Source organism: Coptis chinensis, unplaced genomic scaffold, assembly GCF_015680905.1.
Source record: "Coptis chinensis isolate HL-2020 unplaced genomic scaffold, ASM1568090v1 utg920_pilon_pilon, whole genome shotgun sequence".
Lineage (NCBI taxonomy): Eukaryota > Viridiplantae > Streptophyta > Magnoliopsida > Ranunculales > Ranunculaceae > Coptis > Coptis chinensis.
This window is the reverse complement of record NW_028238193.1, coordinates 140,352-155,332: the sequence shown is the minus strand read 5'-3', so window position 1 is coordinate 155,332 and position 14,981 is coordinate 140,352. Positions and strand designations below refer to the sequence as shown.

General features: G+C 37.7%; 3 protein-coding genes and 1 long non-coding RNA gene across 4 annotated transcripts; 2 read left to right on the top strand and 2 right to left on the bottom strand.

Annotated features, from left to right (window-relative positions):
* The first annotated feature begins 394 nt into the window (after positions 1–394).
* Positions 395–7,111, top strand: LOC147472644 (Zinc finger C-x8-C-x5-C-x3-H type family protein). The gene is made up of 9 exons (XM_086588413.1): positions 395–774; positions 868–1,020; positions 1,098–1,232; positions 1,335–1,493; positions 3,211–3,303; positions 3,676–3,792; positions 4,708–4,782; positions 5,500–5,720; positions 5,831–7,111. The coding sequence occupies exons 1-9, from the start codon at positions 430–432 to the stop codon at positions 6,891–6,893; spliced, it is 2,361 nt and encodes a 786-aa protein (XP_086444539.1). The 5' UTR covers positions 395–429; the 3' UTR covers positions 6,894–7,111.
* On the top strand, positions 1,649–2,306 carry LOC147472645 (uncharacterized). Its single transcript, XR_015210728.1, has 2 exons — positions 1,649–1,780; positions 2,156–2,306. It is a non-coding gene; the product is annotated as an uncharacterized LOC147472645 (long non-coding RNA).
* A 282-nt stretch (positions 7,112–7,393) lies between the features above and the next one.
* Positions 7,394–10,534, bottom strand: LOC147472643 (tropomyosin). The gene is made up of 10 exons (XM_086588414.1): positions 10,395–10,534; positions 10,220–10,306; positions 9,998–10,131; positions 9,872–9,930; positions 9,748–9,802; positions 9,601–9,651; positions 9,229–9,342; positions 8,406–8,453; positions 7,822–7,941; positions 7,394–7,724 (listed from the first exon to the last, which is right to left on the bottom strand). The coding sequence occupies exons 1-10, from the start codon at positions 10,441–10,443 to the stop codon at positions 7,656–7,658; spliced, it is 786 nt and encodes a 261-aa protein (XP_086444540.1). The 5' UTR covers positions 10,444–10,534; the 3' UTR covers positions 7,394–7,655.
* A 599-nt stretch (positions 10,535–11,133) lies between these two features.
* LOC147472642 (putative pentatricopeptide repeat-containing protein At5g08490) lies at positions 11,134–14,807 on the bottom strand. Its single transcript, XM_086588411.1, is given in 2 exon segments — positions 11,134–12,716; positions 12,718–14,807. Coding segments are annotated over 2 exon segments (2,733 nt in total). The 5' UTR covers positions 14,343–14,807; the 3' UTR covers positions 11,134–11,608.
* Positions 14,808–14,981: the final 174 nt, after the last annotated feature.

The window sequence follows — 14,981 nt, the reverse complement described above, 5'->3', positions numbered from 1 at the left end:
AGCGTAAATCAAGGTAACTATATTGTGGCCAACCTGATATAAGACGGCTACATTCGATTAATGCACTAGTGTCGAATGTTCTCAATTGGACTACAAATTTAATGAATCAGTTTCACGTAAGAACTCTTCTTCCATTATTTTGGAGTTTTCCAAAAAATAAATAGACCAAAAATAAATGCAGATGGGTCTTCGTTTGGTAAGTTCATCGATCACTAGTTGTAGTTACATAAAACAGGGAACTGATAAGTAACGTAGATACAGACGAGGTGAACATATATCGAAATTATTTCAATATATTGGTGGTATATATCGAAATTGAGGGCCATAAACATATATCGACGATATTGGTATATTGCCTAGTTTATCATTATTTCGCTAATCCCAATTTACGCAAATTTGGTTTATCATAATAAAATCTATTATCAGTACATGGGTGTGAGAATAATGGCGTCGTTGTTGGCTGAAGGTGCTTGCGATTTGATGATGGAAAACTTTGAGGGGTGTTGTAGAAAAGAGAAGAGAAAACTGGCTAAGAAGCTTAAAAGAAAACAGATTAGAAAGGAGACAGCTTTGAAGGAACGAGAGGAAGAAGAAGCCAAACTGAATGACGAGGATGAGCAGCAGAAACTTTTATTGATAGAGAAGGAAGAGGAAGAGATGATGGAGATACAGAGAAATGAATTTCAAGAACGCGAGAGGTTGTGGTTGGAAAGAGTTGCCCAAAGAGCCCATGAAGAAGAAGAAGCTCAAAGAAATATTTTCCATCAAGAACAGGTCTTTTTCTATCGTTTTCATACTCTATTATAGATGTCAGGATTGTTTTTGGATTATTGCATTTTTTTTCATTGTTATTATGAAAATTTGCAGGTTGATAATGAGAATGAGTTGGAGGAAGAAGGTGACTGGGAATACATTGAAGAAGGCCCTGCAGAAATCATTTGGGAAGGAAACGAGATCATTGTTAAGAAGAATAGAGTCAGGGTCCCCAAAGGAAGTGCCAATACACAAACTAGCATTGAGGTAAGATGATTATATATTTGTTGTTTCTTTTATGTGGGCTTGTTTCATGGTTTTCTAATATTAATACCCTTAAGTAGAATGGAGATAGACCCACGTCAAATCCTCTTCCTCCACAGTCTGAAGCTTATGCGTCGTACAAGAATACATCTGTATCAGCTGAACAGGTTTTTGAAAGTGTTTCACAGCAAACACCAAATTTTGGAACGGAGCAGGTATTAGTCATCATTTTCTTCCCCTTTGCTCTTATAGTGAACCAATATCTTTTCTTGTGTTCTATTATAGTCCCACACGTATCTTCATTTTGCTTTATGTAGGATAAAGCTCATTGTCCTTTTCATATTAAAACTGGAGCTTGTCGTTTCGGAGTACGGTGTAGCAGAGCTCACTTTTACCCAGACAAATCGTGCACATTGCTTATCAAGAACATGTACACTGGTCCTGGCCTTACCTGGGAGCAAGATGAAGGGCTTGAGGTCTGTAACATAGCGTTTCAGTGTTGTTGTATCCTGGATATTTCTCTTCAGTTTTGTTATAATTTATATTATTTGACTACAAAATCTTGCTATAGCATCGTGACTACAAACTAATATTATTTGACTACACTGATACCAAATGCTATGTGGCATGCGGGACTGTTAATTTATTTAGATCCTTTTGCGGTTCCTTTATTCGATGTTCAGCAGAATGTCTGCTCAAGGTTCAATTGGATGGAGATTCAAGGTGCCTTCTGGGATTGGAATAAGACATTTTATAACGTTCTGTATCCTGCCCTATCCTACAGTGCTACATCTATATCAATATCTATAACTTGAGAGGTGGTCATTCTACCACCTATATGCATGTAATAAAATTAGCTTGCGTGTTACTATTATTTTCAGATATTTTTTTTCAGCGTATTTTTTTTTTTATTTAAGTGCTTCCGTGCTACTAATTTGTGCTGCAGTACATCCACTATGTAATTTGTTGAACATATTATCCTAGCATTTTAAGATTATTATGTATGCTTTTGGCTACTGTGCATCTGTGAGTCAGGTCTGTTTAGAACTTTGTTGAACATATTTTCTTGGTGTTTCTGTTCTTTGTGATCTTTCTTGGGTTTTATTTGCTTTGGACTTATTTCCTTAACGACTAATAGTTTGTGAGGAACTGTCTCTCTCCTGGAGTGATTGAAGACCTCTTCTGTTGTGGGCTATTATTTCCAGAATCTGTAATTCGCAGGTGACAGTATCTTGATTGTGGATGTTGATAGACATTGCTATGCGATATTGTGTGCGATGTAGATAAGCCTTAAGTTGTGAGATGTGGATGAAATGATTATTATGTGCTCAAGATAAGCCAAACATTTTAAGTGAAGAATCATTCTTTGACTGTTTGCCTAATTGCCCCAGAAGGTCACATTAATCATTGCCACGAGTCCATAACTTTAGCTACATAATATTAGTATGTCGAGGACTCCTGTAAGTACTTAGTTTTTAATTGCAGTAGATACAATCTCAAGTAATAAAAATGGAAAGAAACATATAATTTCAGGTTAGGATATTCATGTTCCACTGATTTGGTGATATTTCAAGTAACTATCTGAACCAGCGTCCATGTGTAGTGCTGCTATTGGGTCTACGTGTAGGCTTTCCTAAATATTCTCATTTCTGGCTTCTTTTTCTTTCCCCTATCACCTTAACAGCGTCATCTTGTTATGATCATTTTGTTATAACAAACTTGCTGACCCTAGAGTTTATCTATTAGTTGTTCTCCAAATGCTAGGCGTGGAGTATTTCTCCAATGGATAATCAAGGATGATCCCACATTAATGGATAGGAGTCAGGATTTTCCATGTAGCCCATGACTTTTTTTCTTTTCTTCTTGAGCGCCCCAAGCTGTTTCTCCACCATCACACATCTTGTGACCTTACATTTTTTACCTTTGGAGTCGGAACAATTATTAACGCAGAAATGAGGAAGGTCAATGCAGACAGACAAATTAACTCCTGATGCATTTTTGAATTCATGTGAATAATCTGAGAAGTTTGTGTGGTAGCATTGTTCGCAATTTGTATGTTTTCATGATATGATTGCAAGAAGATCTATAGCTGGCCAGTGCACAGTAGCAAGTTATTGTATTCAGATCAACTGATTTTTCGATGTTGGTAATGTTTTAGTTATGTTTAGTCGTCTTGGTTTATTTGCCTTTCAGTCTACAGATGAAGAGATTGCTCGCAGTTACGAAGAGTTTTATGAGGATGTACATACTGAATTCTTGAAGTTTGGGGAGATTTTTAATTTCAAGGTAGCATTCTCTTGTATTATTGTGTTTCATAATTGAACTGGTTGCAATACTTACATTGTGTGGGTACTAAAAAGAGAACTTTTGCAACATAAGCATGAACAATCCAGAGAAATAATGAATGATATAGTTAGCATTTCCCACATGGCCATTCATTAGAACAAGGCTAATGTTGAAATGCTTGGTATATGGGAAAGTCTGTTTTAAGTATATTAACAATAGAAAAGCAAACACTTTTTCATGAGCAAACTGATCCAATGTTTTCTTGGTGAACTTCAATTTTCGACGCCTCTTCAGTTTCATTTAAATTTGAAATTATATGAATGATGGTTGGGGTCTCATTTCATAATTTATAAAGGGAGTTACGTTTTTCAGGTATGTAAAAATGGCTCCTTTCATTTGCGTGGGAATGTGTACGTGCATTATAAGTCTCTGGAATCAGCCATTCATGCTTATCGGGCTATAAATGGGCGCTATTTTGCTAGCAAACAGGTATTTCCTCATATCAATTTGGTGATGTAGTCCTTGTTGATTGTTAAAGTATGCTTTGTTAATTTGTTGTTAAACTTCAATGCATCGATTGGAAAAATGAGGACCCTTGTTGCTTTGGTATAAAAAGAAAGGGAGTCATTAATATTCTTGCCCATTGTTAGAAATGTAGTTGGCGGTTACTATTTGTAGGGTGATTTTTTTATATTACTTTAAAAGTAAAATAAAATAAAAATAGAGGCATAGCACAAGTTAGACGAGGTAAGCATACACCTTGACCATATTGCATGGGGTTGGCAGACGCTTAACAACAACATTATCGTGCTTAAAATTTATATAACTCAGTTTTATCATTTTGTCAATTTTAGAACAAGAAAATAGAGTTGCAATCAATTTTTAGTTTCCAAGAGTGTCCACAGGGGCGGTGTGTGTAGTTAGTATGGTAATGTTTGAATAGTTCTAAACTGGATACCCAGGTCCACTATAATTCTAATATAGCATATTGGTCCTTTAGCACCCAATGGATAAAATGAGAGAATGAATATAGTGTATTAATATGATAAAATTATAGTATTACAAGTAGTAGAATGCGGTGGTAGAATGAGAGAATGATTGAAGGTGAAAGGAAAATAATAACTATAGTACTTGTTACTCCATATCTCAAAAAACGCCCCAATTGCAATTTCTGTTTTCCATCGTGTCTTCATTCATTTATTGTAAGTTTCATTTGCTTTATTGCTTTCATCTGCAAGAAGCCTGTTTCTATTATTTATTTATTTATTTTTATTCTGTTGTTTATTATTGGGGGTGGGGTTATTTGCATACTTCACTCGTTCAGTAAATTACCTCACCTTATTTATTGTTTTTCATTACGTGTATATTTTAATCTTGGTTTGATTTGTGTTTACCTGATTATAGATAACATGCGAGTTCGTTGGTGTAACCAGATGGAGGGTCGCTATATGTGGGGAGTACATGAAGTCGAGACTCAAGGTAAGAATAATTTCTATATTTGTTTTTTCTATCACTGGTTTTGAGTTTGTTTTGTTGCCAGGTTTTGCTTATTTTCTTCAACTCTATAATGTTGGTTATACTCTCTTTTGGACACATGAGGTTCTTTCTTTTAAGTAAGTTGTGGGGGGCAGCAGGACCCTATATCCTATATAAAATAAAATGCAAATTCTATTATCCATGGTACTAGAAAAGGGTTGTGTCAGGTTACCTTCCGGCTCAAGCCTACAATGCATTATATCGCTAGTTGCAGTGCATAACATTTAGGGTGGACTTGTTAGTTGTGACTGAGAATGAATACTTGGGGCCTAAGGCATAAGCTTCCAAAGTATCTTCAATTGTTCCTTAGTATGACACCAAAACCAGCTCAATTAATATAATCGTAGTATTTGAGCTTAATGAAACCAGGCGGATGGCTAGCCAAGAGCAAAATGGGATCTTACTGCCTGAAGGATATTTTGAATTTTAGGGCTTCTAACCAGCTATCTAGTTAAGCCCAGCTCCATGAAGTTTTGTAGCCTCATCTTTGCCAGGACACATTTGGAGATAACCTGCACTGAAGAGTGCAAGACCTTTCTTCTTTTTTACTTCCTTCATTTCTTTTTATTTCTCTTGTTGTATATTTTTCAATTTGTTGTTCCTTGTGAGTGAAGGTGTTCTTGGTGATGACTTTTTTCTTGTTATTGTCTTATTTAACAGACTTGTTCTCGTGGAACGGCCTGCAACTTTATCCACTGCTTCCAAAATCCCTGTGGTGACTACGAATGGGCTGATTGGGATAACCCTCCCCCCAGGTACTGGGTGGAAAAAATGGTTGCTTTGTTTGGACCTTCTGATGAAGTTGGGTCTGACAAACACATGGGGCAAGAACATTGGAGTTTTCCAAGGGATTCCAAGAAGATTAGACTAAATCATGAAAGGTATGCGCGTAGTTGTAATGGATCTTCTTTTCTTACAACTGCCATTGTGTTATTCATAATATTGGGTTTTTGCTCTTTACTAGCAGTAATTTGAGGTTTGTATGTGGCAGGCGTCACTCAAGAAGATCAAGATCTAAGGATTCTGACTCCTTAAGTAGTACTTCCAGTGGAGGTCACTCTGATCGAAACAGATATCTGCTGAGCACTCCTTCAAACAGGGAGGAGGGTTCTGCTATCAGTAGAAAGATGATAAGCTCTACTGATGAGAGTAAACGATATGAAGAGAATTCAAAGTCAGAGGGTGTTGATAGATACAAGGAAATAAGTATATTTCGAGATCATGGTTCTGGTGATTATTCTTTCAAGGACAGAGATAAATACTATAGCCGCTCAAGAGCACATCACCGTAATGAGGGGCGAGATCATTCTGACTATCACGGAAATGTCAAAAAGAAACATGGTAGCAGTGATTGTGAAGGGAAAGATCAATTACATTGTCATGATTCCCCTAGAAACTACTCTGACCTGGGCAGAAAACAAAAGAGAACTCACTCAAGCAGAAGGGTTTATGTGACTGGACGGATAAAGGCAGAAGATATTCATGCAGAACATAAAAAATCAGAAATTTCGGAGTCTAATAGCCCTCGTTTGCATGGTGGAAGATGCGATTCGCATGATAGCATTGAAACCATAGATCCTTCCGATAGATGGGAAAGTGGAACAACTGTTCCTTGTGAAACAGATAATTCTAGGAGTTATAGTTCTGAATATAATGAACCATGTGAAAAGATGCACAGGCCACATTTGCAAAGCACTGGTGTGTGCTTCAGAGAAATCAGATCTAGATCTCGGAGCAGATCAAGCCGGTCACACTCAATTAAGTGGAGTGAAGAGAGAGAATCCCCTGGTGAGGATCTACATTCTAGACAGGATCGTGAACACTATCATGAGAAGCGTATATCTCGTCGTGGTCATAAGAAAGATAACAAACCACTCAATGAGCGCAACAGTGAGAGTTTTTCTTCTGGAGACTATAGAGGAGAATCAGACATTGGGCACAAAGAAGATCCATCACTGTGTAATTCTGGTGGTCACCACATGCAAAAGCGTTCAAGTAGCACCGATTTGCAGAAAGACCAACGAAACCGTAAAAGGCGCAAGAGTGGAGAATGACAAGGATGGATATTTTCTGTAGGTGGTTAAAATTTGGAATTGTAATGGACAATGGGCGGCTGGAATGCAATCAAGAAACAGATCACCTGTTTAAGAGATACTATGAATGTTGAAGTTCACCGAGTGCATCACACTGGTTTGTTGTGAATTGTTCCTTCAGGGGTTGTACTGGTTAAACATTTTTAATGAGATTTATGCAGTTCTGATATTTCTGTTTCCGTTAATTGGTGTAAAAATTGCTTAATATGCTGTACAGGATGTATGTAGGTGGCACGGGATCATTTAGCATTTATTAATATACCTTGTGAATGGCTTCGTCGATTTCATTTAGGTACCTTTTTCATGGAAGCTATATGTATCTCTATCTCGATAAATACAAAAACTAGATTTACAACATAATGAGGATCGTAATTATCTATCGTAACAGCAAATTAGCAACACCCTTGCACTGGTTGAAGAAGGTTGGGACCTGTGAGCGATCAAATTTGAAAAGATCGATATTTGATATGACCACATATGAAAATTTTGCACTCAATCATATCCACATTGAAAAAATCAAGTAAAAACCTATGCTGCTTACAAGAAACTTTACCATTAGAGTTGGCGGGATTAATATATTACATCAGCGGAAACGGCTATTAGTTGTTTCTAGTAATGCAACTTTTTTAAGTACTTGTACAGACAACAGCATGTGAGATATTTTGAGTGGCTACATTAGCATTAATTTGGTCCATCAGATTCTCTTCACTATTGTCTGTTTTCTCAGCTACAAGTCACCATTTCCACATTGTATTCCTCTCCACAGGCACATGTAATGACATGTGAAATGCCCTGTACAAACGTAGATGTATTAGTAAACAAGATTTAATTGGAAGTATAAGATTTTTTATTTTATTTTTATTCTGGTTTTTCAATTCTCAGATGTCACCTTCAGCTTTTCAATTTGGCAGTGCAGGCTCTGCAAGTACTCCATTTCTCCTGCTTTGTCAGACAACAGAGCTTTGTGTTCCTCCTCCAAAGAGTTCATGGTCATCGCCCTTAGTTCTGGCTATTACCACCCATTGAACAATGAATAAGTAAATGAGTGGAAAGAGACAGATACAACCAAGTTTCAATAATAATCCTGAGGATTGAATCCCCTGACAACTCCAACACAGGAAAAAGATAAACATGACAGATTTCTCCACAAATTCTGAGGAGCTAGTTCAAATTGATAACATAGAGTAATCCACCGCCACCAATATAGGAAGCCAAATTTGATTGAGGAAAATAGAGCCATAACACCTAGAAATTGCATGTGACAAGGAAGAAAATTGTCCAAAACAAGCAGACAGTTCAGATGGTTCCATCATTTTCTCTAATCTCTTACACACATGGAACCCAGAGAAAATGGCCAAATCTAATATCGGATACTATTGTACTTGTGTATCGGTTCTTTTTGAAGTAGATTGCAATGTGCAATACATTGCAATCAAGAAAAATACATTAGCATAAAATGAATCTTTCACTAACCGGGAAGTCACTAATCTCACTCTGAATTTGCTTGACAGATTGCTCAATCTGGTAAGACACAAGGATGCAAAAATTACTAGTGTTGCAGAGCGTAATTATGATTCATAAGATAAAAAAAATAACAGCAACTGCATGCGCAAAGAGTAGTAGCAATGAATTTGAAAGGATATTTCTAGAACTGATGAGGTTCTAGCTGGCACGCAGAAAACACTTACAAAGACAGAATCTAAATGGTCATTCTATCCCTAAAGCAAGGGACTGCTCAGAGAACTCTAGAGACTGGTGGTCATATTATCTGAGTACTATGCAGCATAGCTTTCAGTTGGTAGCTTAAAAACACTATGGCGTAAAGAAGAAAATTAATTTCAGAAGTCATCTTTTAAAGTACCTTACCAAGTATGCATGCTTCCTAATGCTAGTTTTCGTAAAGTAGTTACTACTCACATTTCCTCTTTGACCAGGGAAAATAAGTTCTACAAACTAATGCCGCTAAGACAGTGTCTCTAACAACTCAAAAATCAACTAACCGAACCTGAAGACTACTTTTTCAACATAGTTCCCCTTGACAACATTCTCATTCAAAAGCGTGTAAATTTTGGATATTCCTACTGTATGGGCAAACTGAACCTTAATGCCTAAGGAGATGGAGAGCCTTGACTCTATAAGACTTTTCAGTGAACATGACAGCAAAGAAACTTCCAAACAACAATGTTCCTGTATTTTTGGAGTCAACTTCAGACCATTTCTAGAATCTAGAGTTCCTCAGCAGAAACCAAATGATTACGCAGGGTTTTATAGTTCAACTGCTGTATAAGAATCCTACCTTGCTGCAATCTGAAATAATATTTGAATTACTCCTTGTTATCTCATCAAGCTTAGCTCTCGCAGAGTCCAACTTAGCTACCAGGGTGTTGCAATGTCGATTTCTCTCAGTGTCCTGCTGAGTGAAAGAAATATAAAAAACAACTCCAACAAATGATCCCAACACAGAAACTTGATTAGTAGGAAGAAGAAAATAGAAAACACTATTAGTAGGAAGAAAATATAAAAAACTTGATTTATTGAAAGATACTGAGAAACTTATAATTCCAATTAATACACTTGGATTACTTTACGTTCCACTAGAGCCCACAAGTCAGATAAAAAAATATTGAAACAACAATAGAACACAAGACACCACTTAGGAGAAACGTACCGCTTGGAGTTGTCCCACTTCTGTTTTGAGATTGTGTGAGTTGATCCAGTCCTAATTATAATAGTAGAGTCAACCATAGCTTAATAAGATTGTAAATAACTAGAGCACGCACATTAATTTGAATAAATGAAAGGGCCTGATTGTAACCTGTTGTGCTTGTAATTTGACACTCAATTCTTCCATGACTTTGGTATAGTAAGACCTGTTACAATATTCCTCTTAGCAATAGAAACAGTAGGCGTAACTCAATGCTATGAGTATGGACTTGTACCTTTTCAGTTGAAATTTGGAAGATAAGCTCAGTCTTTCTTGTTGAATTAGCTCCAGTGTCTATACAAATCAATAAAGCCATGATAGTGTTGGAAACATATTGATTATGTTAGAAATTAGGGTTAACCTGTGAAAGGGTAGAGGATTCTGCTTCGAGGGATGCAATCTTTTTATGCTTGTCGAGAATTTGTAAACAGATTTCACCTTTTGATTTCAACATCAATTCTGTCTCCTCTTTCAGACTATTTATTTTCGATTTAGCTGCCAATTTTCAAAAACAATTTTAAAAATTAAAACCTAACAACATACGAGTTATAGAATCATAATTTGGTGGTAATTAATCAAAGACCTGATTCGAGATCAATTTCCATGGCGTGAATGGAAGTGATTTGAGTTTGTTCTTCAACTGAGTTCTTGGCCGCTTGATCTTCCACATCTTGAAACATCAAATCGATTCAATTGAAGATGAACCAACAAAGTTTATATTAGATCTGAAAAGTTTTAGAGAGAGAGAAAAAAAATACCGTTCATTTGAAAGCGCAACGACTTCATGTTCTGAAGATATTCCTCCATTTCTGAAAATCTAAACAAATTGAACAAATTGGTAAGAAGAACAGATGATGAATTGATCGAGAGTGAGAGAGTAAAAAAAAAATGGAGGGAAAACACTGATGAGATTTGTCAGGTCTTGTTTTTATAGCCAACGACCATGGGCTTTTGGGTCCACGTATATGAGCCCACTACCAAGTTCTAAGAAAAGCCCAATCATATATCTACGTGAGACCCAATTGCATTCATAAGAGCATTCCCAATGCAGGTGAAAAAAATGGAAATGTGAAAATTTTCACTTCCTTTTTGTTCAAATACAGTGCCCAATGCAGAGGTGAAAATGAGGGTGACTATTTTCCCAAGTCATTACCAGGGTGAAACCTTCAACCGAGATAGTGACTGACTTGTGAACTTCGGAAGGGATGTTGGATTTCGTCTCGTGTGTTTTTTTCGGACGGTTCCGCATGATTTTTCGACTTTTTTCGGTTTTTTTTTTTTTTTTTTTAATTTATGACGGGATGTTTCATTCCGTCCGGAGCGTTTTTTCGATTTTTACGTCCAGACGGAATCTAACATCCCGTCCGAGATTAATATTCACCTTTGCATTGGGCAGGAAGTGATAAGAGAGTGGATAATATTGCCTTGCAATGGGAATGCTCTAAGCACAACAGGATTTGACTAGAATCAGATCGTATTGTCATCAACGTTTAAGGATAAGTACAACGAAACTGAATACTATTATTCATCGTTTTTGTATGTAACTATGTATATACTACACAAAAATGTTTACTTGGTGGTACAACAAATGAATCCTCTCACAAAAGAATTCACCATGGAGAATCCCATGTTATAGCTACAGAGCAGCGGCGAGTAGTCGTCCTAACTTATTAAGTTAGATGTGCTCATGTGCAGATATAACACCAGTGAAGAAAATATGATCTGATAATGCGCATGTGTGCATATCCATTTTGTAAGTAGACAACCTTATATAAGCTGTAACTCCTGTAAGCACTGCCACAGCACTCCTCTGGTTTCCTTGAGTTTTGTTTTGTTCTTGCTGTATAGTCGAATGACTTAATTCTGTTTTGCATACAACTACGATCACCAGAAGATTCAACAGATAATTTCCAACATTTTTTGAGTTGTCTATTTTGGTAAGAACTGAGCTGCTGTGTCATTTCCTCCGCCCTCAAGGCGGGTCTTTCATTTGTTGATCCAAAACACCTAAAGTAACATAAATATTGCTTCTCTCTGGGTGAAAGAAATCTCCGGCAACAAAAGCATGCCTCTTGCACTCCACCTCAATCCAACTGCAGCCAGCTGGTTTTTTCAAATCTTTTTCCTTCATCAATCTCCTCAAGTCCTTGACCCCATCCCATCTTTCATCAGCTGCATATATATTTGACATCACAATGTAATTTCCAATATTATTGGCTTCAACCTCGAAAAGGTGATCTGCTACAATACGGCCTAGCTCCACCTGATGTTGGTTCCTACAAGCACCAAGTAGCGTACCCCACACATTTGTGTTAGCTTCAACAGGCATTGAAGTAACAAAATAATAAGCATCTTTCAAGCGGCCTCCTCGTGCTAGAAGATCCACCGTGCATGCATAATGCTCCATCGTAGGCTTGATCCCGTATACCGTCTCAATCGATTCAAAAACTTTCCAGCCTTCATCCATGAGGCCCGCATGACTACAAGCAGATAGGACTGCAGTAATAATAACATGATCGGGCTCAATGCCTGAAGTGAGCATCCCATAGAAAACCTGGAGTGCCTCCTCTCCCATACCGTGCATTGCATACCCACCAACCATTGCTGTGAACATTACCAGATCTTTCTGAGGGCTCAACTGAAAGAGCTTGCGAGCACTCTTTATGCTTCCACATTTCGAGTACACATCCAAAAGAGCTCCTCCCAAGCGTACATCTTGGAAACAGGACCTTACGACATATCCATGACACTGCCTTACTAAGTCCACAGAAGCCAAGCGGGAACAAACTGGAAGAACGCTCATAACACTCACCATATCAGGTTTCATTCCCGACATTTGTAGCTCATTGAGCAGACCGACAGCATGTTTGGGACAGTCATTTTCGGCGTATGCTCGAACCATCAGATTCCATGTAGTAAGATCCTTTCGAGACATATTATTAAAAATAACCTCAGCATCTTCCCAGGACCCACAAGTAATGTAACCTGATATCATTGTGTTGCCCGTGACCACATTTCTCTTACCTGACAAACTTTCAAAAGTCTTCAACGCATACTCCATATTCCCACATTTTGCATATGTCGAGTATTGCATTTCCAACGGTTGGTTCCTGACAATTCAGTAACAGTGCTGCTCTAAGTGAATAGCCGTGAGTTTCTTTAACCAGTTTCACACTTGAGACTACATGAAGTACCGCTAAAATCGTGATGGAGTCAGGTCTAATTCCTTCTTTGAGCATCTGGCTTACAAGTTCAAAGAATTGAATATGATATCCGCTCTCTGAATATGCATCAAGCATTGCATTCCATGATATCAAATCTTTTCTAGGGATCATTGAGAATGTCTGAAATGCAGACCTTACCTCATTGCATTTTGTGTAAAAAGTTATCAGGGCATTCCCTACGGCCGTGTCCTTACAAAGTCCAGGATGCCCAAGAACAAAGTCATGGATCTTCTGCCCCACTTGCAAATTGCGTAATTGGCCACAGACAGGAAGTATGCTGATGACAGTGACAGAATCTGGCTTGTCTACCCCTGTCGAGAGCAATTCATTAAACAACTCCAGTGATTTCTGGGAGGAACCACTAGAAGCATATCCTGCAATGATAGCATTCCAAGAAACTAAATCTCTCGACTCCATCCTACGGAACACAGATTCTGCTTCTTTCAACCGTCCAATCCTTGAGTAAAAACTCACGAGGGAGTTACAGACTGAAACATGACCCACCATATCTAACCTCCGTAAGACATAACAGTGGATCTCTCTCCCACAATAATACCCTCTATCATGCTCTATAGAGGCACAAACGGGTAGAACATTTGCAATTGTCGCGTAATTAGGCTTATTTAAACTCATAGACATCTGTCCAAACATATTCAAAGAATCAACAAAGAGCCCATTCTCAGCATACCCAGCAATAATTGCATTCCATGACACCACATCTTTGGAAACTATACCAGAAAATGCCACAAACGCATCATCCTCCACACAACCACATTTCGCATACAGTGACACTAGTGCATTCCCAACAAGTGTCTGTGATTCTAAACCCGACTTAATAATGTACCCATGAACACTCCTCCCAGAAGCTATATCTTTCAACCTAGCACAAACAGGTAAAACAGTAGCAACACTAATCGCATTGGGCTTAGGTTCCTCCTTACAAACATGCATATTATAGAACAAACTCATTACAACAGTAGAATCAACGAAACCTCGAGAACAAGCATACCCAGATAAGAGAATATTCCAAATAACAGGATCACTCATTTCGTCCAATCCATCAAACAGTTTTCGACAATCGTATAAGCACCCACATTTAGCATACATATTCATTAAAGCCTTAGACTCCGCTTGGTTCGACTCGTCGTAGCCCAACTTGAGACCATACCCATGCATGGCTCTGCCCAAAGCAATAGCTGAAAGAGCTGTACATGACTTAACAAGAGCAGCAAAAGCCAACTGATCAGGTCCTCTAAAACTTTTTCTCTGAGCTAAAAACAATGAAAGTGCTTCTCTGTGCATGGAGTTCAAACTGAAGTGTCTTATATTAGCATTCCACATTCTAAAATCTTCTCTCTCGGACATTTTGTCAAACAAACTTTTTCCATTGCAAAAATACGTTAAGAGTGCAGTTGATAAAGACCTGGAGATGAGAAGTGAGTTTGGTCTGAGGAGGTGGAGGGGCAAGTGGCAATTGGGCATTGGAGGGTGCTACATTTACACACTATAAGTGTAAACAACAAGTTAAGCTGGTAAAGAAGGAATCTTTTTTGTTTGTTCTATGGTTTTGGCAATGTATTCGCGGTTAGTTGGTTATCAGTGTAGAAAGAGAGTGAGAAAAGTTAATAGCTTTCAACTCTGTTTTATTTTAAGCTGGAAAAATGGAGAAAGCATGGAACAAGCTTAAGAAACTTTCTTCTTCTACTTCAAAATCTTTACCACCTCCTTCTAATTGGTCTGATTTCGACTCATCTGACACGCAATTTTCTGTATTCAGCAGCATTAGCAGCAGCAGTAACAGTAATAACAAGGTAAAATTGTATTATATGATCGTCCTTTTGAACTTGATCTCATCAAAACAACATCATATCATATATTTCCATATTTGGCAAATTTTGGTTCGGTTCTTGTTCGGGTTTGGATTCGGGATAGGGGAACGTAAGTTTTTTTCTAAGTATACACAACGAACGAACTAGCCGGGTCGTTTAAGCCTAAGGTGTTTGAATTTTCTCATTCAGCCATGTACACATGTATATTCAGTCCTAGTGTTTAGTGGTAGTGTTAGGATATAGTTTTATTTATGGTTTAAATTTAGGATAATGGAAGAGAAGAGAATAGAAG